Source organism: Chelonia mydas, chromosome 2 (genome assembly GCF_015237465.2).
Source record: "Chelonia mydas isolate rCheMyd1 chromosome 2, rCheMyd1.pri.v2, whole genome shotgun sequence".
Classification (NCBI taxonomy): domain Eukaryota; kingdom Metazoa; phylum Chordata; order Testudines; family Cheloniidae; genus Chelonia; species Chelonia mydas.
The window spans coordinates 135,495,762-135,520,908 of NC_057850.1; the positions used below are offsets into that span (position 1 = coordinate 135,495,762).

The following is a 25,147-nucleotide window of genomic DNA, read 5'->3' on the forward strand; positions in this document are numbered from 1 at the left end:
AGAAACAAAAGAAATAGTATTTTTCAATTCACCTCATATAAGTATTGTAGTGCAATCTCTTTATTGTGAAAGTGCAACTTACAAATGTAGATTTTTTTTGTTACATAACTGCCCTCAAAAACAAAAGAGCATAAAACTTTAGAGCCTACAAGTCCACTCAGTCCTACTTCTTGTTCATCCAATCACTATGACAAACAAGTTTGTTTACATTTATGGGAGATAATGCTGCCCGCTTTTATTTACAATGTCTCCTGAAAGTGAGAACAGGCGCTTGTATGGCACTTGAATAGCTGGCATTGCAAGGTATTTACGTGCCAGATATGCTTAATATTTGTATGCCCCTCATGCTTTGGCCACCATTCGAGAGGACATGCTTCCATGCTGATGATGCTCATTACAAAAATAATGCATTAATTAAATTTGTGACTGAACTCCTTGGCAGAGAATTGTATGTCTCCTGCTCCGTTATACCCACAATCTGTCATATATTTCATGTTATAGCAATTTCGGATGATGACCCAGCACATGTTGTTCGTTTTAAGAACACTTTCACTGCTGATCTGACAAAACGCAAAGAAGGTAGCAATGTGAGGTTTCTAAAGATGGCTACAGCACTCGATCCAAGGTTTAAGAATCTGAATTGTCTTCCAAAATCTGAGAGGGATGAGGTGTGGAGCATGCTTTCAGAAGTCTTAAACGAGCAACACTCTGATGTGGAAACAACAGAACCCAAACTACCAAAAAAGAAAATCAACCTTTTGCTGGTGGCATCTGACTCAGACAATGAAAATGAACATGCATCGGTCCGCATTCCTTTGGATTCTGATTGAGCAGAATCCATCATCAGCATGGACACATGTCCCATGGAATGGTGGTTGAAGCATGAAGGGATATATGAATCTTTAGTGCATTTGGCATGTAAATATCTTGTGATGCCGGCTACAACAGTGCCATATGAATGACTGTTCTCACTTTCAGGTGACATTGTAAACAAGAAGTGGGCAGCATTATCTCCTGCAAATGTAAACAAACTGGATTGTCTGAGCCAAGAAATAGGACTGACTGGACTTGTAGGCTCTAAAGTTTTACATTGCTTTATTTTTGAGTGCAGTTATTTTTGTACATAATTCTACATTTGTAAGTTCAACTTTAATGATAAAGAGATTGCACCATATTACTTGTATTAGGTGAACTGAAAAATACAAATTCTTTCGTTTCTTTTTTACAGTGCAAATATTTGTAGTAAAAAATAAACAAAGTGAGCACTGTACACTGTATTCTGTGAGGTAATTGAAATCTATATTTGAAAATGTGGAAAACATCCAAAATATTTAAATAAATGGTATTATTATTAAGTGTGATTAATCATGCAATTAATCATGTTTTAATCACTTGACAGCCCTAAAAAATACACACCCAAATATAAAGAATTTATCATGGTTTTGGCATTGGGAGTTAATATGAATACAAAGTAATGATCTAAAATACAGTCTCTGATTGCCCCACAAAATTAATATTGGAAATAACTTTTACTAAAATGTTAGTGAAGAATAATGTATGCAGTGTTGTTGTAGCTGTGTTGGTCCCCGGATATTAGAGAGACAAGGTGCACGAGGTACCATCTTTTAGCGGACCAACTTCTGTTGGTGAGAGAGACAAAGGTTCCAGTTTACAGAGAGCTCTTCGTGTCTGATAACAAGGTTTGATTTACTGTTGTTTTGGAAAACTGTGGAAATCACCAGGCAAAAGGTGGCAGCAGTGAGTCATTCTGAAATCTGATATTGGAGGCAATCATTATTGTTATTACTGAGTCTGCTCAGTCTGGATGAAAATATATTTTTGAAATTCAGATCTGCTAAGAAAGTGCCTGCTAATTACAATTTGTTGACAGGCCGATTACATGACTTTGTTCTAAAATTAAATTATGTACTTGGGTGTCAACGATTAAAAAAAAAAAAAAGGAAACAACCCGTCCCCTCCCTTCATATCCCTCTCCCCCTCCCCTCCCGAACCTCCTTCCCCCCATCCTTTCTAGGCTCAAAAACACGTCGTTTTCATTTACTAGAATACAGGTTCTTTAGATCTGGTATAGCTAAGAATTGCTAGCAAATGTACGCATCACCCTGACAGCTCAGCTGACTACATGGATTTGCTGATTGTTATAGCTGTGCTCTGGTCACAGCTAGGAAAGAAAATTAACATCTTTTCCAAGGGAGAAAACTTTGCTCAAGGAAATACACCGCCAAGGGGCTGGTGGCTGAGTTATGGTTGCAAAGATATACGTTTCTGCGTATAGCAAGGGATTAAATTTACATGTCTGTCGTGTTTCCTCAACATCTTTGCCAGTCTGTAACGAGACTCCTGAAAATTGTTTAAGTGGATTTGCCATCTAAAGACAAGTCAGAGGGGGATTCAGAGTAGTGGGGGAGGAAGGAGAGGGAGACAGGAGCAGGGGCGTAAGCAATTGCTCCATTGGTGGGGTTAGTTGACCTGAAGTTTGAACAAGCCCAGGTAACGCTGGGAAGGTAGCTGCCAGCCTGCGGTGGTTGCTCAGCACCAGCGACCTGCCCAGCTCATCCAAGCCTTAGCCTCCCATGAACACCTCAGCGGCATGGCTCTGCTCTCCCCCCGTCTCCCCCATCGGAGGGTAACTCAAGGGCATTTCCCACTTCTCCTTCTCTGGCCCATGTGCAGCAGCCGTTCGTGAGCGTGGGTGCCCCTGCGAGCGCATTGTTCCCTGGCCGGGTGTGTCCTGCTCACCCACACGCACCTGCGCTATTGACTCGTGCCCGCTCAAAAGCCCCCGCCTCACTCCGCTGCCCATGGCTTTCTGTGGGTCTGCGGTGCTGGGCTTTCTTCTCCCTTGCTCGTGAAGCCCCATTTCAAACAAAGCAACGTGCGCGCCCTGCCGCGTGGGGATGGGTGTGGAGCGGGGAGGGAAACGGCCCGGCTTCTGTGAGAGGATGCAAAGGAAAAGGCGGCGGCAGCAGCGCTGAGGCAAGCCTGGCCAAGGAACCCCTCTTCCCCGGCCAGCTCCGCAGCCGCTCCGTCGCACAGCCTGGGCTCTGCCGCTGTCACTCCCCGCCAGCCCGCGGCGCGCGCCTGCCCGGGACCAGGCGGTGCTCGAACGCAGCCCGGGAGGAGCCTCGCGCCCCCTCCTCGCCTGGCGCAGGTGGCGGTGGCGGCGGCGGCGGCGTCTCAGTGAGCGAGAGAGAGCGAGCGCAGCCGCCCGCCCCAGCCGGGCTCATCAGGCGCGCGCTCCTGCCGGAGAGGGGAGGAGAAGGGAGCGCAGCGGCAGCTGTGACTGTATCGTCTCCAGCCACAGCCGGCGGCGGATGTGCCAAGCAGCAGCCGCTGCCCCGGAACGCCGCTGCTGAGCCTGGCAGAGCCCCGGAGGAGGGGGGAGGAAGCCACAGACTGATCCAGAGACTTTGCCTCCCTAGAAGAGGCGGTGGATGTGGAGCCAGCCGCTCCCCTCGCAGCCGCCGCCGCCACCAGGCAGTTGTCCCACGGCAGTACCACAACACAAAGCGAAGGATGCTGCAGCTGGGCAAGGTCAGGACCTTGCACTGAAGCCCGGGGGCGCCGCACACACCTTCCCCACCGGATTGAGGATTTGCCTTTTATTTGCTGTGTATGCCTGGGAAAAAGCAGGCAGGGTCGACGCCGTTCGGTGAGTGCAATTGCGATCGTAATGGTGCCAGGTTTCTCCTCTCCTGCTCTTGCGTTATTTCCTCTGCTTCTGGTGGTGCTAGCAAGCATTGGCTTTTGGTACCCACATTGCAAAGGTCCCTCTCTTTTCTAGAAGGCAGCTGTGTCTGGCTCTGGAAACATTGCTTGTGCCTTCAGCGGAGAGGTAACAAAGTGTGTTATTTTTCCTGTGCCTCCTCCACCCCCACCCCCACCCCCCTTCCCTTATACGTTAGTCGCTTGCTTATGTAGGGCATCAGCAATACTGGATTCTCTAACGTCCTGCAATGATATAGTCATTACAGCAGTGAAGTCATAAATATACCAGGGGAGGGGGAAATAGACCCTGCTCTTCCATGTAGTCCTGGGCTGTTGTGGTCCCTGTCATTATTCTGTTACTTGGGGAACGAAATTGAAATACTTAGTCATACGTCCATGTCCGCTTCTTCTGCTTCTTCCCGACATTGGAAACCCGTGCAGTCTATATTTAGAGGCATCAAATCGTGAGATTTCAGTGCAGCCAGCCGGGTTCTCGGGCACATGTTATAGTGACAATAAGTATGGGCTTTTCTTCTTTGGAACCAATGTCTGTGAAATATCCGGCTCGAAGGGGTGGTGGTGTGTGATCAGCAATGTGATAGTTGGTTGATCTATAATTAATGGCTGAAAGGAAAGATGCATTTCTCTTCATTTCCTTTTCCTTACCCTTATTCTGGTGTGTAGTGTGCTTGCATCGATTGCTTCAAACATAGCCTCCACTGAAACTATAGGGGAGGTGCGGGAGCACCATACTAGTGATACGGCACCTGGAGAAATAACGCAAACGAAGGATAATTTTAAAACACGTTTTAAGTTTTTCCCTTGACAGGGCTGTGTGGTGGGAGTATAAAACGTGAGAAACAAAAATGAGATGTCTGATTACTCTAGTGCATTTTATATTACATGTTTTAAATGTTAGGGCGTGATTTGCTTTGGCTCATGAATTTAAGATTAATTTTAGCGATTAATTTCATCAAGGAAACTTGTAGTTGTTTACTATAAATAATTAGAAAGGGACAGGCTTTATTAAATTGCCAGATATTAACTTTTATGAACTGCAGCTATTGCAGTTGTTATTTATATACACCTCGAAACATTAATATGATTTTTGTCTATTGAAAGCAGCAAGAGAAGAGATTAGAAACTTTTTAGATTTCAGTTCTTTCATCATGCATTATGTGTATATATAGTATGCAGATTCATTCAGTTAAAGTTCTTACAAGACACAATAGAGGGATTTTCCATTTTCAAGAAAGAATTAATTGTTATTTGACAGATAAAGGACTGTACAAAATCATGCAGAACTGTATTTAAACCTATTGTATGTGCCTGTGAGACAGACTGAAGGAGAAAAGTCTTCTAAATACTCATTCCATACAGTTTCTTTACTTTAAATGGAAGTCTGCAAAGTTGCCAAGTCTCATTTTGGTCAGCTGTCTGTGAGGAAGAAAAATTATAGTGACCTACATTGGTTATTGAATTTCTTAATTCAAGTAACACACTTGAAACTACTCAGTAGATATAGTAGTTTTACTATAGAGTGAGTTAGGTTTAAGCAGAGGAAGCTGCTGAATATTCTCCCTATTAGCCCTTGACTCACAACATTGCTTTAGAGCTTGCATGAATCCTTTTATGTTAGCAGTTTAATTGCAAAAGACTGGGAGGCCTGTGATAAATAAGCAAAACTTACACAATTTCATAAATCCTCAGATGGTTCTTTAAGACCAATGCTGTGCAAAGTTTGTGCAGCTATCCTATTCAGTGTGTAAATGAGTTTATCTTTTCAGAGCTTTGCATGCATACCCATCCAAATAGGCAAACTGGAGAGAGAATGTCTATTAGATAATCTTTATTAACAGAACTTGATCAGTGGCCCAGAACTGTGCTATTTGAGGCGCATGATATGGTGAATGCTGCAATATAGAAACGTGCGATCGCATCTTCAGAGACAGTGTTTGCAGTCTGTTATATAAGACAGATTTTGGAAAAAGGAGTAGTGGACTATGCTTCTGTGCACATGCCATAGGAAATACCCTTTAAAGCTGCTGGTAGGTAGTAAAGAAATCCATTTATTCCTGAATATGAGTTGCATGTCTTACTGTGGATTACAAAGTAGAGGACTTACAGAGCGGTCTATGGAAGGAATCAGTACAGCTACTGTACTTGATGTTTGTTTCTCAGATACCTTAGTTGACATTAAAAGCAATAGACAGCACTTTAATGGGAATAATGAGCTTACAACTTCTTTTTAAAAAAAATCTAACCTAAGGTAGTTTCATCTTCATGTAAGGAACTTTGACACAGCTGCACTGAATAAAAATAGTACGAGCTTTAAAAAAAGGTTTGCATACTACTTCTTTAAATAATTTGCCCCAAATCACAGCAATTAACTTGATGCTATTAAGCAGCAAAGGTGACTTGTTTATTTCTTAAGATACATGTGTAAAACTAATTTAATGATATTTTGTTTAGTACTAATAGGGACATGGAACAGTTTATTTTAAGGGGTTTTAAAAAAAAATTAAAATAGGGCTGTAGATTGACATGTAAATGAAGCAGATAATACATTTAGCAGAGCTCATGAGTGTTCAATTTTGCACTAAATTTCATATACCCTTTCTGCTTCATGGTTCATCGTAATATGATTTTTACAGCATATCCGTTACAGAAATTTCAGGTTAGCGTTATTGGGATTTTAAATATGTATATTTCAATAGTGATAGCGGCAAATGCTGCCAAAAATCTGTAGTCCGGGGACAATTTTTTGTTGAGTTTCTACATATTTCAGAAAACATGGGTTCTGATTTTTCTGTTTCCTCTTCTTAAGATGATTACATCTGAATTAATAACATAATTTATAACATAGTATCTGCCCACTATATGCTTTATATTTCTGTCACAGAATATTGCAAAATGCATATATTGTCTGGATTTCTAAATAAGGTCTTCCAAAATTGACAAGTTTGGGATAGTTACTTTGCCAGTGAACTGCTTGCCTAATAGACTTATTACAAAATAACAAATTATGCTACATAAAAACTTTGATTTAATAATGATACCTATTGAATGTGCATTACTTCTTAATATAGTAATACAGATTTGATTTTGAGCAGAATTATAGGATGGTTCTTAAATGCACCATTTTATTTAAAATAAGAGCTCCCATCCCCTCTGCAAAACTCATTCCTCCTACCAAAACCCACTTTTTTGCGGGGTGGCGTGGGGGCAACTAAGGGAAGTTCAGTCTTGTTTGGTGATGGAGGAGCTTCCAAGAAGGCCACTACATCCTTCCATCACCAGCTTACTTCTTTACTGAAGTGTTGTCTTCACAGGAGGGAGAATGCGACTTATGTGTATGTCTATTCTTTATGCTACTCACTTCTAAAATCAGGGTTCTTCTGAATGGGGCAATCTTGAGTCCCATATCCCCTAAATCAATTCAGGTCTCATCTTTTTGGGGCTAGTGGTTAGGAGTCTCTCTGTCCTGCTCTTATACTACAAGACCCAGGAAAACTTTCACTTAGTCCCACAGATATGTCATTCAAAAATCTGAAAGGCACTCCACAATATACGTAGAGTTTTGAAATCCCTTCATTCATTTCTATGAGAACCACTTATCTGGTGGTATGAATGGAGCATAAATGGATTGAAAGCAGATTGCCTGACGAGAATGATCACTAGAGCAGTGGAGAAGTTTTAAGTTTTTGAAGTCTAATTCTCAACACAATATTGTATTTATTTTGATATGATTGGATAACCACATAAACATGGCTATGTGTAAAAAAATAAATTTGAGTATAAATGGCTAGTTGATTATACTAGTTGCTACTTTGAAATATGTCTGAGTGCCGACATAATGGCTTTTATATTAATATAAAGTATTAAATATGTCATAGATAAACAGTTTCTGGCAAATTCACTGACAGTCCATCCTAATGATTAATAATCTGCCTGTTTTTGTTTAGAGAACCCAGCTATGGTCATAACAGTAATTTCAGCACAAACAGAACATGGAAAAGCTTGTATCATCCTATCCCCTTTGTTCATGGCATATTTATCAGAGCAGTCTGTAGTTTCTGAAAAATAATCTTTTTCATAATGAAAAATATATGGAATTTGGAAGTTCTTACACTTAGTTTTTGTAATACTATGAAGAAGAGCATCCTTCTAGTGTCTTTTTTTGTATAACATGACCCATATATGTAATACTTATTTATAAACATCGATGTTTATAATTTCAATAACCAGCATAAATTTACCATATAATAACCTATTGGTTTCTTTTCACCTTCCCAAACATTTGGCAGAAGAAGGGTGCATATTTCTTCCCCTCCCTACCCGGCTCTGATAGTATCACAAGCTGCTGGTGGTTCAACCACTCTAGGGCTCTCAAGAGCAAATCAGCATGTGGCTTCTTTCTGAAAGGGAGAAGGCCCTCAATGGAAAGCCTCTTCTACTTTCAAATTCATATCTCTTCTTTTCCTCCTCCAAAAGATCCAAGTTAGAGCAATTTACTTGTGGCCAAAGAGAAACTTCTTGTTGAGATCATCAATGCTGCTGAGAAGAAAAATCCATTCTATATTATAAGAATTATAATATTTTGTTTAGTGATAGATGCAACAACAACTTGTATTAATTTGTGTTTCAAGTAGTCCATTATATGTTTGCTTCATTATATAGCATTAGAATATATCCTTTTTAAGACTGAGATTTTCAAAGGAGCTTAAAAGAGTTAGGTACCCATTGAAATTCAGTGGGATGTGGGCACTGACCCCCTTAGGCTCCTTTGAAAACTCCAGCTAAACAGCATAAAGGCTTAGAACAATTGATTTTGTTACACATCTTTTATAAAGTCTCTTTCTCTTAATTAAATTTACTGACCACTTCCTAAAATATTTGAGCAATAATACCAGTTACTTACTTTGCATTACCTTGTTGAAACTGCCATTGAATGTTTAGTCACACATCGTAACACTTACTGAGCCTAACAATTGGTAAGATCCTGTGTGCACACACAACATCCAATGGGAGTTTTGGAAGTGAGGATATGGAGTATGCATCAAATGCAAGTCAGAGCTCCAGATATTTAACCTACAGGATAAATGATGTCACTGAAAATGTTCTTCAAATAGAGTATTTGTAAAATTTGGGAAACTAGCTATTTTTAAGAAAAACGGAAATTGAAAACAAAATGTGTATACTCTATAAATGTTATAATTATTCCACCTATGTAGCAAATTTGACATTCATATAATGGGCCATTGAGTTTAGATTTGCCTGTCCATATGTGCAATTTCCATTTCAATATGCAATGTTCTGAAAATGGGATGCAAAATTCCATGAAAAATGAAACTCTGCCTTCAGGTGTTTAGTATCCATATATTGGTGATTCTTGTCTGAAATGTTCAGCAGTCTAAATCACTGTGTAGCAGTAAGTTCTTAAATGTGAAACAAATCCACATTTGTTTCCAAAAAAAATTAAATGTCTTTACATTAATTATCTGGTATTTTCATAGGTTTTTATAAACTATGATAGAAAGGTTTATAAGCAGATATTGCTTAGATAATATAGTCATATCCCCTATCCACAAAATTCTGCCTTTTTGACACATTGGCTGTGTAGGTATAACATTTTAATAATTGCGTGTTGTCCTAAAGGCTGAAGTTCACTTTCCAGTCCACAATACTCTGCTGTACTCCCTTCTCCCCCAGAACATGGATATTGGCAGCTCCTTTTTGCGTATCGTTTGGCTGGCTAGATCAAATCTGGTCATGTTTTAGACTAACCCTTACTTTTGCCCTGATTTGGTTCTTTGCTTACCTGTTTGTTTGCTTGGCACATGGGAAGAAGGCAGTAACGTGTAGTATTTGACATGAAAAATTGCATGGAGCTAACGGTGGGAGGATGGAGACAGGATGCTGGCATCCAAGAGAAGCTACAGGAGGGAATATGACCTTAGGTAATGCAGAGGTGGAAGTGTGTAGGTCCTTAAAGGAGAGATTGAGGTGCTTGAACTGGATTCTGAAGGGAAAAAGAGGACCATGTGGGATTTTGAGGAAGGAAATAATGGGTAAATCTGATCAGTTTTTCAGAAATATTTAGGCACGTAAAGATGCAGATAGGCTTCAAGGCACAGATCCTCAAAGGTGTTTACACACCTAAATTTCCATTGATTTCAGTGGGGGTTATCTTTGGGGATCTGGCGCTTAGTGGCATTTTCAAAAGCAATTATCCAGATTAGGTGCCTAATTTTCATTGATTTCAATGGGAGTAAGGCACCTAGTAGCATTTTCAGAAGTGCTTAGCTACACTTTTAGTCATCTAAATAGCTCTGAACATATGTCCCTAAGTGATTTAGGAACCTAAATCTGATCGAAAGTCAGTGGGAATTAGGATTCTCAGTGATGCAGGTGTTCAAACACAGAACACACAAATTCATACTCATTCTCCTATAAAATCCAGCTGTGTCTTATGAATTTGAGATTCAGTCAAAATCCACAAGTACCCATGAAAGGTGGTAGAATATGATTAAATTAAGTATCGTGCTATATCTTCTTTTTGGTCACACCGTTTCAGGAGATATTCTATCAAAATATGGATGAGAAGCTACTGTTAAGACCTCTGGGGTTTTGGGGGGCATGAAAAAGATATCAATGGGTCATAAGATACATCTAAGCCTCTCGTTAGGTGCCTAATAAAATTTTGAGGTACTCTGTGGATATGAGAGTTTAATTCAGGTATTAGGTAGTAACTAAAAGTCAAATGTATGTTTTATAGTTGGAATAAAGTAATATGAAGCTGATGACATGGAGACATACATGAATCCTTCTATAATACATCTTTTATTTTGGGTGCATTGTACTGCAGCAATACTTTATTTATTTTTGCTTCTATGACAGTCAAAACTTAAAATATATTGTTTGAAACACAAAAAATAATAAAGATACTATTTAAAACAAGTTTATAGTTTGTTTGGGGGAAGAGCTGAGATAGGATAAAGGACACATTTGATGCTTAGTCTTTTGTCACCAGAAATTGAAATTTCCTTGTTTTCAAATTGTTTAGAGAGCTGTTTATTTTTTATTGTTTGTTTGTTTTTGCAAATTATGATACACTATTTCTCAAGTAATAAAATATTGTTTCTTTTCTACAGCCTTAGATTCAATGGAACCCTGAAAAGAAGTAGGGGTCCTGTGGAAATAGTAATGTATGGCTGCATAGCTAAAACTTTATTATAGTGCAATATGTACAAGAGGAAATGTTAAGATTTATGCACAATCTTAACATTTTGGTACTGCCTGATTTTGTATGTGCTTGACTTTGCCAGCTTAACATTCTCAACATGTTATCAAAAGTATTTGGTATACTAAAAATACTGAAGGAATCAATTGTTTACGAATATGTTCCTTTTAGGGCAAATAATTTTCCAAAGGCACTTCTATAGGCTGAGGCTGCAGTATCTCCTAAGGATTCTTGCCTCAAAAGAAGGGAGTACTGCCAGATAGTTACAAATCCACTGACCCTTCTGAAATCCTCTAGGAAAGCAGAGTGGGTCTCCAAGTGCTCTAGTCCACAGGGCTGTGGGACCTCTGTATGGGCTCCCCAAACCTCACCCTTCTCACCCAAGCACAGCAGAATCAATAGGCTCTGCTGTGTCTAGGGTCCTTCATACCTCATAAGAGGGACAGTGTGTGACAAATTGCCCTTCCGTGCAGTAAGTTTTTTAAAGTATTTGTGTGACTGAGTATGCTGAAGAATGCATTTAATAAACCAAATGTGTAAACTTCTCTTGTTATGAAATGTTTAATGTTTACATTGTGGCAAACAATTTAACCAGGGCTCTTTACCTTTTTCAACTTGTGCGATATTATCATGATTTTTACCACGCTTGGTGTTCCTCTTAAAACTCTAGCTACTTGAGTCATGTGCTTATTTCAGTATTTCAGCTTCTGCTTTTAAAAACAAAAGCTTCTAATGCTGGTTTTGGAGAAAAGCTTGAAAACATGACACCACCTTCATATTATCCCAGAGGCTCAAAATCCAGAAAGCAAATAACCTCTGTCCCAATTTATTACTCTTTAGAGTCTCATGGTTTTTAAACCAAGCTCATGATAGATTGTGCAGCATTTTGAACACTTGGGGTTGGCAATATTGCTACCTAGGCTGCGGAATCCATTTCCCCAACTTTTTCAGCTTTCTACCTGAATCAGGAGGATGATATTTGGCTCACTATGGAGGGAATATTTTTCTTAATTCATCTTCATGAGGCCTGAACTAGATGAATTGCTCCTTAGGCTTTCTAATGCCTTCTTCTATGTAAACACTGTTGTTTTTTTAATGCATAGTATCCTATTCATTGGCCCATTCTCCACATATTACAGATAAAACTGGCAGTACTTTTAAGACTTTAGAGGTCGCGTCACCACATACACATGTTTGAGAAGGTCCTTTCCTGATGTGCTCAGATGTTCCTGATTGTTTGTTTTACATATCCTGGATTTCATGCACCTCTTCTTTGTCTTTATAAGAGCAAGGTACAGCATTGCACAATGCACTCAAGGACCTTGATGGGCTGTAACTGTAATCTCTTCAGAGAAAGGTTTCAGAGTAACAGCCGTGTTAGTCTGTATTCGCAAAAAAAAAAGGAGTACTTGTGGCACCTTAGAGACTAACCAATTTATTTCAGCATAAGCTTTCGTGAGCTACAGCTCACTTCATCGAATGCATACTGTGGAAAGTGTAGAAGATCTTTTTATACACATAAAGCATGAAAAAATACCTCCTCCCACCCCACTCTCCTGCTGGTAATAGCTTATCTAAAGTGGTCACTCGCCTTACAATGTGTATGATAATCAAGTTGGGCCATTTCCAGCACAAATCCAGGTTTTCTCACCCCCCCCCCCCCCCCCACAACACACACACACAAACCCACTCTCCTGCTGGTAATAGCTTATCTAAAGTGACCACTCTCCTTACAATGTGCATGATAATCAAGGTGGGCCATTTCCAGCACAAATCCAGGGTTTAACAAGAATGTCTGGGGGGCGGGGGGTAGGAAAAAACAAGGGGAAATAGGTTACCTTGCATAATGACTTAGCCACTCCCAGTCTCTATTCAAGCCTAAGTTAATTGTATCCAATTTGCAAATGAATTCCAATTCAGCAATCTCTCGCTGGAGTCTGGATTTGAAGTTTTTTTGTTGTAGTATAGCAACTTTCATGTCTGTAATCGCATGACCAGAGAGATTGAAGTGTTCTCCGACTGGTTTATGAATGTTATAATTCTTGACATCTGATTTGTGTCCATTTATTCTTTTACATAGAGACTGTCCAGTTTGACCAATGTACATGGCAGAGGGGCATTGCTGGCACATGATGGCATATATCACATTGGTGGATGTGCAGGTGAACGAGCCTCTGATAGTGTGGCTGATGTTATTAGGCCCTGTGATGGTGTCCCCTGAAAAGATATGTGGGGACAGTTGGCAACGGGCTTTGTTGCAAGGATAGTTTCCTGGGTTAGTGGTTCTGTTGTGTGGTATGTGGTTGCCGGTGAGTATTTGCTTCAGGTTGGGGGGCTGTCTGTAGGCAAGGACTGGCCTGTCTCCCAAGATTTGTGAGAGTGTTGGGTCATCCTTCAGGATAGGTTGTAGATCCTTAATAATGCGTTGGAGGGGTTTTAGTTGGGGGCTGAAGGTGACGGCTAGTGGCGTTGTGTTATTTTCTTTGTTAGGCCTGTCCTGTAGTAGGTGACTTCTTGGAACTTTTCTGGCTCTATCAATCTGTTTCTTCACTTCCGCAGGTGGGTATTGTAGTTGTAAGAATGCTTGATAGAGATCTTGTAGGTGTTTGTCTCTGTCTGAGGGGTTGGAGCAAATGCGGTTGTATCGCAGAGCTTGGCTGTAGACGGTGGATCGTGTGGTGTGGTCAGGGTGAAAGCTGGAGGCATGTAGGTAGGAATAGCGGTCAGTAGGTTTCCGGTATAGGGTGGTGTTTATGTGACCATCGTTTATTAGCACTGTAGTGTCCAGGAAGTGGATCTCTTGTGTGGACTGGACCAGGCTGAGGTTGATGGTGGGATGGAAATTGTTGAAATCATGGTGGAATTCCTCAAGGGCTTCTTTTCCATGGGTCCAGATGATGAAGATGTCATCAATATAGCGCAAGTAGAGTAGGGGCGTTAGGGGACGAGAGCTGAGGAAGCGTTGTTCTAAGTCAGCCATAAAAATGTTGGCATACTGTGGGGCCATGCGGGTACCCATAGCAGTGCCGCTGATCTGAAGGTATACATTGTCCCCAGATGTAAAATAGTTATGGGTAAGGACAAAGTCACAAAGGTCAGCCACCAGGTTAGCCGTGACATTATCGGGGACAGTGTTCTTGACGGCTTGTATTCCATCTTTGTGTGGAATGTTGGTGTAGAGGGCTTCTACATCCATAGTGGCCAGTATGGTGTTATCAGGAAGATCACCGATGGATTGTAGTTTCCTCAGGAAGTCAGTGGTGTCTCAAAGGTAGCTGGGAGTGCTGGTAGCGTAGGGCCTGAGGAGGGAGTCTACATAGCCAGACAATCCTGCTGTCAGGGTGCCAATGCCTGAGATGATGGGGCACCCAGGATTTCCAGGTTTATGGATCTTGGGTAGTAGATAGAATATCCCAGGTCGGGGTTCCAGGGGTGTGTCTGTGCGGATTTGATCTTGTGCTTTTTCAGGGAGTTTCTTGAGCAAATGTTGTAGTTGCTTTTGGTAACTCTCAGTGGGATCAGAGGGTAATGGCTTGTAGAAAGTGGTGTTGGAGAGCTGCCGAGCAGCCTCTTGTTCATATTCCGACCTATTCATGATGACAACAGCACCTCCTTTGTCAGCCTTTTTGATTATGATGTCAGAGTTGTTTCTGAGGCTGTGGATGGCATTGTGTTCTGCACGGCTGAGGTTATGGTGCAAGTGATGCTGCTTTTCCACAATTTCAGCCCGTGCACGTTGGCGGAAGCACTCTATGTAGAAGTCCAGTCTGCTGTTTCGACCTTCAGGAGGAGTCCACCTTGAATCCTTTTTGTAGTGCTGGTAGGGAGGTCTCTGTGGATTAGTATGTTGTTCAGAGGTATGTTGGAAATATTCCTTGAGTCGGAGACGTCGAAAATAGGATTCTGGGTCACCCCAGAACTGTATCATGTTCGTGGGGGTGGAGGGGCAGAAGGAGAGGCCCCGAGATAGGACAGCTACTTCTGCTGGGCTGAGAGTATAGTTGGATAGGTTAACAATATTGCTGGGTGGATTGAGGGAACCATTGCTGTGGCCCCTTGTGGCATGTAGTAGTTTAGAAAGTTTAGTGTCCTTTTTCTTTTGTAGAGAAGCAAAGTGTGTGTTGTAAATGGCTTGTCTAGTTTTAGTAAAGTCCAGCCACGAGGAAGTTTGTGTGGAAGGTTGAATTATAACATTCATAAACCAGTCGGAGACGTTCTTGTTAAACCCTGGATTTGTGCTGGAAATGGCCCACCTTGATTATCATGCACATTGTAAGGAGAGTGGTCACTTTAGATAAGCTATTACCAGCAGGAGAGTGGGGTGGGAGGAGGTATTTTTTCATGCTTTATGTGTATAAAAAGATCTTCTACACTTTCCACAGTATGCATCCGATGAAGTGAGCTATAGCTCACGAAAGCTTATGCTCAAATAAATTGGTTAGTCTCTAAGGTGCCACAAGTACTCCTTTTCTTCAGAGAAAGATGGGCAGATAGATATTAATTTGAACCACACAGGTCAAGTCAACGAATGTTAAAAATCAAAGATTGGGGGTTTTTTAGTTGCAGATTGAAACACAAATAATCATGATACAAAGAAATATTTAATGTTTAACAGAGGCATGCATTAAACAGAGTCCATAAAATGATTTTTAGCATGCATTTAATGTATGCGTCTGTTAAATATAAGTCTTTAACATATGTTTAAAACATTCATGGAAATACGTGTTTAACATAACTGTTCGTAGTATTAAATTTTGTCTAATACAGTTTGAAGGCGTATATTTCTGCTCAAGTTACAGAAGTCCATTAACCTCTCACTCTGCACTATCTGGATGGCTACAGATGCTAATTCTGCATGGTCACTGTTACAGTGAACTTCCAAAAGACAAATAATGCTCCTCTTTCTGTTTCAAAAGGAGCAGGTATGCTCTCCTGGTCTCTAGTCTATCTGTGTTCTTTGGCTCTGGGCAGCAACAACTTCACTTTTTGAAGAGTCAAAGGCAGAATGGTCAGACTCACCCATTACCAATGCAGTTATAAAACTGTATAAAACTGTACCTATGCGCCAGCTTCTCTCCCTTACTGGCAAAACAGATTGTGGTTTGCTCATTTACCTTCTCTACCCAGTCTCTGTGCATACTTTTAAATGAAATATGGTCACAGAAACCTGAGCTCACATTAACTGTGCTTCTCAGCTCTGTTTTTTCCACTTAAGCATGGTGACTATTTGCTATTCTCTGAGGTCTCGTCGATGCTGTTTAGAGAGATTTGTGAATTCTTGGTTAGAGTGCATGCTGAATATTTAGTATTTAATCTTTCTAGTTTATATGTAAATAATATTTTAATATAGAATCTGACTTTTACTACCGAGACTGAAAGCTTACCTTCTCTTGGTTTGTATAGAATAAAAGAAAACTTACTTTCAGAATATCTTGTGACATGGATTCAGCTCAGCTTACCAGGATTTTGCAGAGCTTTATAAAATAAGGAACTGTACATGGTTTTTAACAATATATCTTTCTGGTGAGATGAAGCATATACTTCCTCATATAGTAGTACTTAGCGCTTAACATTGGTCAAAATGCTTCACAAGTTTTAACTAATCTCAGAATGCTCAAACATCTTAAATCTCTGAGATGTTCCAGGCTAACTGGTTGTAGGGAAACCATCTAAGTCTCTGAGTGCATTGACACTGTGACTGTTGCTGTTGGGAAGTTTTCTGGGTGTGCTCAGTTGAGTTCCATCTCATGCCTTTAGTTCGGACTGTATCTTTCAATGTATGTATATATGTATTTAACTTAGGTATTTATAGATGCTACTTGCCATAGTATGTAGACACTATCTACCTGAATACAGTATGTTCTGGGGGTCAGGGAAAGCCCTCTATTAATAGGCACTTGCTAAATGACAACAACATTAAATTGAGGGAGGTGGTGGTGGTAATCTTCTAAGGTCTGCCCACAAAATAAACTCCACCCATGTGAGTTATCAGAATGCGACACTGGTCACAGTACATTACACACTCACATTACAATTGTGTACTCTCTGGGCCTCTTAACCTTGTCCTTCAGTATAACTTGAATATGCTCCCGGACTATACTAGGCTCCTTCGCATTTTCTCCTTTGTAATTGGGGTGGGGGAAGTGGTAGTAGGTGTTTTTTTAAAATTAAAAAAAAAAGAAAGCTGAGATTTATCTGGAGAACAAACTAGCAACTTCAGAGAGATGCTAGGACACCCTATTGCTGTGTTCTGGCCCAATCCAAGCCTTCAGTGATGAAAGAAAAGCAAAAATGTTTTTTTTTCTCCTGTTCTTACATATTATACTCATCAAACTCACATACCTGAAATAATGGTAAAATGTTAGTTACGATAATGAGACATACCTAAAACTAATGTCATGGTAGTGTTATGCAATACAGATGCACCATAATTTGCATCTGACTTCCATTTTTAACAGTTCAATAACATGTATGTACAAGGACATATTTTCTGCCTCTTTTATACTACAAAGGGAAATCACCCATTTTGTCTCCTGTCGGGATCCCCCCACAGTGGGAGAGTCACCTGCAGAAATAGAGAAGCTGCAACCAGCTTCTACAAGTTTCTCACCATACCGCTAGTTCAGAGGACATGTAGGGTTCAAGGGAGGCTAAATAAATGGGCGGAGGGGTTTTTTGTTTCCTCCAGATTATCTTGTCCAATTGTCCCTTGTATTACTTCCCTTACTGGACTGCAACACTTATCTATAATTAGCTGGCCACTAAAATACCTTTTGAAATAAAGAAGTCAAATTTAGCTTCTGTTTATAATTCTTTTACATTTCCCCAAAACAAATACTCTGTTAAATAAAACAATGGATGCCAGAAGAACCTGGAAGAAATGAAATAGTTTTGTTAAACAAGTATGTGCTATGCCATACATGTCATTAATACTTTTCTCTGTGTGTGCTTTTTTAAAGTATTTGTTCACAAGCTAGGATATGTGAGGTTGTATTTGGCAGAGAAGATGTGACTTGGCTCTTTAATCACCTAAAAACTATAACTGTATGGTCCATAAATTGACATTATTGGGGAACAGGTATAATATGGGCATGTAGATACTAACCTGTTTAGCACTTGCACAAACATTTAAGGCGTGATTTGTGCAGGAATGTGTATGAATTTTCCAGACCTAAAAGTGAATCTTAGAACATGTCTCTGTTGACAGGAACACTCAAACAGACTACCACTGGTCTAACAATGTGACAGGCAACTCCAAAGCTGTCAATAGAACTTCCAGAGAGTTTGTCAAGGAGCCAGAGGCACAGCAGAACATCCTCTGCTTTACAATCACTGCTTTATAATTACTATCCAAAGTAGAGCCATGGAACACTGTGATGCTGTAAATGGCAAACCAGAACAAGAGGCATTGGGGTGGGGGGTAGGCAGTTGCAGTGTTGTAAATGGCATAGAAGGATACTGATTCAATCATTTAACTTCCTGATTTATGTTGAATAGTGTCCCAATTAAAAAACATGTCTTGAGAATGTATGTTTCTAAACTCATACCTTTAAAAAAAAACAAAACAAAACACCCTATTCTATTAGGAATCATATAAGGTTACTAAGGTCTTGTATTGTAACGTGCAAAAAATGTTTGTTGTTGTACTATTTATAGTCCAGACTGACTACTCCATGATTTGTTTTATTCCCTTTGCCTTGGAACTTAGTCAACTTAATCTGATGAAGTTTTCTGTTTTCCAGAGCAAAAACTGAGGTTACAAATATGTTGATCTAAAACCTAGGGATCTGTCGAACACTGCTTAATCAGGAAAACCTGCCACTGAAGCAATGGAGGTTTTTGCCTGAGAGAGAATTTCAATATCAGGTCCCCAATCTGTCTGTATATAGTAAGATGTCATATGTTTTAATCAGTTCTATGGCATTTTTGTTCTGATGTGAACAAGTAGGTTGACAGAATCATTTTCACTTTCAAGATGTTTATAATATTTATATCAAACCTCTACACATTTTATTGATAACTGAATCTCAAAGATCTAATGTATATTTCCAGGTTCCTTTTTTTTTTTTAACATCTCTTGCCACATTCTTTTTGGCACATATGCCCCCTCAAAGAAAAAAGTGACCATCTCTTTTCAGAGCTTGTATGGAAAAAACACATCAAATTTATATACAACATTTTGGAATTATGACATTCATTGTACTTGTGGATGGATGTTAATGGGCGTCAGAAGCTAAAATTGTTCATCTGCATATTACAGTATATTACATAGTCCTTATAATAATGTGGAAATCTATGGCACAGAATGTATAGTTATTACATTTCTTCTCAATATTGAGTCTGGTCTTGCTCTCATTGAAATCGGTTGCAAAACTCCAACTGATTTTAATGGGAGGCTCATACTTCCCAAGTAGTCCTTCAGTCATGAACATTATTTTGTTTTTATTTATTTTGCTATTCCTGTGTGATTCACTACTTAGTAATTCAAAAATACTGTCTTTTTTGTACAATTCTTTATATGAAAATAATTTTGATGTGGCAGACACTTGATTATGATGTAATTGAATTAACGAGGCAGGAGGAGCAGTATGAGAACACAGAAGGTAGTTTCCATTTAGGAATATAGGTTTTGCTACACTGGATCAGATCACTGGCCCATCTATGATGGCATTCTGCCTTTAACCATCACCGATATCTGATTTACCAGCTGTTTCCATTTTGCCATACTGTCTTTGGTCATATCTACACTACCACTTATTTTGGCAAAATGTATGTCACTCAGGGGTGTGAAAAAACAACCACTCCCCCGAGCGACAAGTTTCGGTAGCGTAAGTGGTGGTATGCACAGCACTATATCAGTGGAAGAGCTTCTCCTGCCAACATAGCTACTGCCACTCATTGGAGGTGGTTTAATTAAGTTGATGGGAGAGCTCTCTCCCGTAAACATAGAGTGGCTACACAAGAGATCTTACAGTAGCACAGCTGCATCGGTACAGCTGTGCTGCTGTAAGGTCTCCAGTGCTGAACTTCACACATTCAAACATTGTCAGGCTCCAAAATATCATGAGACTGGCTTAAAAATAATGAGATTTTTACAAACAAATAATATTTTTGTCTTTGTTGCCTGATTTCTGAATGTCTAAGGTATATTGGGGTACATGTTCAAGTTTTTTCTCTGCAACTATGAGGGTTAGTAACTTATTTTTTAAATGAAACCTGAGATTCTCATGTAGCTGAAGTTCTGTGGGAGCCGGGTTTTGGAGTAAAGCAAAACATTTTAATGAGAAAATCTCTTCGAAACATTTTAGTGGGTTTTTTAAATAACTTTTTCAATGTTCTTTGTGGATGAAACTGCATTTAACAGTTTATTACAATAAAGATTGTGTATATTGTGACATTGCACCCCATAATGCTATATAGAAATTTGCTTATGAGCGTAAATATGACATAACTGGAATATGTTTTATGCTAGATATGCTGTGTAACATAACTTTGCAAAGGTCATGTTCTACTGCATGTATTCATCCTATTTATATGCATGTATCATTTTTATATCTGGAGTTATGAGTGTTGGCTCTATGCTTGTATTTAAAGTGTTTGCTGTAGAAAGCACCTAAGGCAGATTTGGTCAACATAGTGTGAAGGGGTTATTCAAGTAATTGGGAGTACTTGGCTAACAATGGACCTTGATAGACACCAGTCCACATCTGAGCTTTCATTGGAGCATTAACATATGGGCAATGGCATCAGCCTGTAGAGAACTGAGTCGTGCATGGACATGTGACTTGCCCACATGACTCCAAAACTTCATCTTGTAGCTGTGATTCTACACAGCGAGAGAGAGAGAGGTTTCCACTCACAAGAGAGAGACTATATAAGCTCCTGGATCCCCCTCCATTTTGTCTTCAGCTGGCTCAAGAGATAGCCTCTCCACCCCAAAGAGATGCCTGAAAGAAATGCGAACAAAGGACAGTAACTACAGGGGTATGAGTGATTGCTGGACTAGGAGGAAGTCTAGTCTGTAAAAGAAGCTTACTGGAACCTCTCTGAGGGTGAGATTTACCTGCATTTAGTTTCCTACTGTATTAGGTTTAGACTTGGGTGTTTTTTGTTTTATTTTGCTTGGTAATTTACTTTGTTCTGTCTGTTATTACTTGGAACCACTTAAATCCTATTTTTTATATTTAATAAAAGCACTTTTCCATCCACAACCCAGAGCAAGTAATTAATTCCTGGGGGAGCAAACAGCTGTGCATATCTCTCTATCAGTGTTATAGAGGGTGAACAATTTATGAGTTTTCCCTGTATAAGCTTTATACAGAGTAAAATAGATTTATTTGGGGTTTGGATCACATTGGGAACTGGGTATCTGGGTGTTGGAGATAGGAGCACTTTTTAAGCTGATTTCAGTTAAGCCTGCAGCTTTTGGGAGATGTGGTTCAGACCTGAGTCTGTGTTTTTAGCAGGCTAGAATGTCTGGCACAACCAGGCAAGGTGCTGAAGTCCCAAGCTGGCAGGGAAAACGGACTCACAGGTAGTCCCAGCACATCAGGTGGCAGTCCCAAGTGGGTTTTTTGACCCAACCCATCAGATATATATGTAGAAATGTTTTTGTGAGTATGTACACACACACATATAGAGGGAGACAGAGCAGGTGCAAAGGCAAGTCAATGTGTTGTGATCTTTCAACATGAGTTTTGGATGGCCGCATAATGTATGAGTTCTGAAGCTATGACTGTGTCATCCCAAATGAGAGTCAATAAATCTTTTATGCTATACTATCATGTACTATGTATATGGTATATATGTTATAGAAAAATATTTTTACGAATGTTTGAGTTTTTAAAAAAATTAACTGGAACTCCTTCCCTCTGTCTCCTGCCACTCCACTAAAAAAACAACAACCCCTCCTTTCAAGTCATTAGGAGGGGGCAGCAGATGAGGTTTAGAACACACAGCACCCCCAGCTTTCACAATAAGATGGGTTTCAGCTAAATAGTAGGACTGAGTTACATCTGGAACTCAGGAAGGGCCTCGCTCGGTGTAAGGGCTTAGGCTGAGGCCTATTTAGCTGACGGGTGGCAACACTAAAATATCTGTACTATTTGAATTTGTGCTTGCAAAATTTTAGAAAAGATACAATAGTTCTAGTTCTCTCTGTCTGTTTTCTCTTTTGTTTTCTTAACTGGTGATTCCATCCACAATTTTTTATGATGTCGTCTAGAAGATTAGAAACTTGTGATGTCATTTTACAATACCACAACCTCTCAGATGTCTTTATGCACATGTGGAAGTATTTATGAAACACAGTTATACAGTTGAAATTTCACAGGAAAAAGAATTAAAAGTAAGAATGGGATAGTGTTCCCTCTCCCTCTCCTTTTTCTCATTTGATTAATTTTTAGATCTTTATCTGGAGGATGACTTATACTGCTAAAAAGTGAATGAATTGCAGAGAGTTATGTGATGTGCTTTGATGTTTTAATTTTTGTTATGGTAGGGATAGAGTAGAAGAGTTAGAAAGGGATCTCTGTTTAAGCTTCATTGCTGCTGTGCTAGAAGAATTTGGCATTACACGTAGCATATGTGTAATAGCTCTTGACTATCATTCATAAAAATATAACAAATGCAGAAAACAGCATTATAGCCCTTTCAGCTTTGAATTTGGTCTAGTATGCTTTCATTTTTAAAAGAATATAGGTGCCCTATTATAAACAATGGTTTCTAAAATGGCTTAAAATTATTTTACCTTGAAAATAATGGTGTTTGGCTGTTAATGGATTAAATAAAAAAATTATGTAATAAGTTTTATGCTTTAAAGTTAACTACCCTGCTCTATTGTTTATTTTTAAACATGATGGGTTCTTTCCTACCCTCTGACATACTTCAGACACAACCACACATCTTAAAAATTAGCTGATTATTTTTCTCCCAAGATCCTATACATGGCAGTATGCACTGAATATTAGAACTTAGCTACCAGGGTGAAATTCATCCATGGTTCTGAGGGCCAGTACAAAGTCCTTTGCTTCATGTAAACCATGTGTGTAGGTCAAAGAGGAGCCCAGGCGTCATGGCCTCATAGGGGTACCTGTGCACCCTCTCTGTGCCAAGAAAAGTGCCTGTATGCTTGTCTCTCATATGCTTTGTGTGGAAGGCTGCACAACAAATTCAGTCATGACTTAGGTTTGGTCCAAACAGGAACTCATTTTCCAGAATACCAGTGCTGAGTGAATCATCAGCACATAGCAGATCATTAGCACTGTACAAAGAATAATAACAATCGTCACACGTACACTTCATGAATGTCTTCACATACAGAATGGAATGTGACCATATCCTTCTCTTCAACCAAAATAAATGTGCATATTTAGAAAACCGTGTGCTGTATACTCATTAACTGTTTTGTGTATAAAGATGGTATGCAAGAATGAAGATGGGGTAACAATTTGTCAGACTTCCTTAAGCAACCAAATATGGTGGTGGTAGTAGTAGTTGTTTGTTTGTTTGTTTGTTTGTTTGTTTGTCCTATAGTGTTGTCCAGATGTCGCAAACAAAATCAGGACCCTTTTGTGCTGGGCACTGTACAAACACAAAGATTCATACATTATAAGGACAGAAGGGACCATTGTGATCATCAGGTCTGACCTCCTGTGTAACATAGGCCATAAGACTTCCTTCAATTAATTCCTGTTTGAACTAGAACGTTCCTCTTGGATGTTTTTCTGTCCTGATTTAAAGCTTTCCACTTATGGAAAATCCACCACGTCCCTTGATAAATTGTTTGCTGTTAAAAATTTGAGCCTTATTTTGAGTCTGAATTTGCCTAGTTTCAGCTTCCTGCAATTTGATCTTGTTATACATTTGTCTGTTAGACTGGAGAGCCCTCTATTATCAAATTTCTGTTCACTATATAGGTATTTATACATTGTGATCAAGTTATTCCTTTACCTTCTCTTTGATAAGCTAAACAAATAGAGTTAAGGAGCACAATCACTATAAGGCATGTTTTCTAATCCCTCTCCAATTTGCAAGGTTATGAGAGAGTCTTTATCCTGAAGAGATCACAAAGCTAAGTAGACAAGGTTGGGAGGGAAAACAGGCACAAGGAGGTGTAATGACTGGTCTAAGGTCATGCCACAGGTTAGTGGCAAAGCTGGGAATAGAATTCATGTCTCCAGAATCCCAGCCAGTATCCTAGCCACTTGATCATGCAGCCTTTCCAAGTTTGTTTTGGAACAGGGAAATAAAGTGAAACCTTATATAAAAGATCTGAGATCTTTTATATAACTCCTCCAAATCTTTTCTTCTTGCTTTCTACAATTATATGTCCATATTTCTCATCTCTATACTGTCCATAAATACATAGCTGGTTCAAAATAAATTCTTTTGACAAGTTTTCTTAGAGCCACAAACCGCTATATGTAAATATAAATGATATTTGTCTCCCCTTTTTTTCCAGATAGAGTGAAATTGCAGTATGCATCCAGTCCTGCCCCCATTGAAATCAATGGCAAAGTTCCTATTAGAGTCAATAGAAGTAGAATTTGTAACCTTAGATATTTTTCTTTTCACAAAAGAAGGCAATGGCTTATTGGACATGATCACATAATCTATACTCAAAAAACCACATAAAATGGGTAAAGCAGCATTAGAACCCCATTTTTAGAATTCTTCAGGTAAAATGTGTGCACAACTTGATTAAAAATAGAAAAAAATACAGTAAAATAAGTTGGTGTCTGTTTTTCAATGTATAGCAGTGTAAAATACTGCCGTTGGGATAGAAAAGTTACCTCTATTGTGAAATTATGATGAAGCTAACAGAATCTCAGTAAACATTTCTCTCTGACTTTACTTTCTGATCCACTAATCCAGGATCATGTTAAAATCATCAGTGACTGACAGTTAGCATCAATGATGAGAGAAAATTAATGGCACCCTCTGGAGGTTCTAATCCTGACTTGCCTCTGACAGGAGTTACATTTTGTTCCTGTTCCTGCCAGATTGTCTTTTTACTTTTATTATTTTTAAGCAGTCTCCACATCTCAGGGGAGGATTGGGACATTTCTCAGAACTAAGATTCTCTACCTTTCAGTCTGCATGGAACAAAAAACAAGCTAAAACTAGTTCTTTGCTTTGTCTCTTTTCTGACCCAATTTAAGAAAACCAAAAGTG

The 25,147-nt window shown here is 39.5% G+C and overlaps 1 protein-coding gene across 4 annotated transcripts in view; it reads left to right on the forward strand.

The window, feature by feature from the left end:
* The first annotated feature begins 2,822 nt into the window (after nt 1-2,822).
* CTNND2 (catenin delta 2) overlaps nt 2,823-25,147 on the forward strand; it is a 1,164,839-nt gene continuing 1,142,514 nt past the window's right edge. The window contains exon 1 of one of the 4 annotated variants that reach the window (XM_037893329.2): nt 2,823-3,673. In XM_037893329.2, the coding sequence (XP_037749257.1) occupies nt 3,637-3,673 (37 nt within the window). In that variant the 5' untranslated portion in view covers nt 2,823-3,636. Of the gene's footprint in view, nt 3,674-5,758; nt 5,778-25,147 lie in introns of those variants that run through there. The other 3 variants (XM_037893327.2, XM_037893326.2, XM_043540249.1) reach the window with 3 other exon arrangements.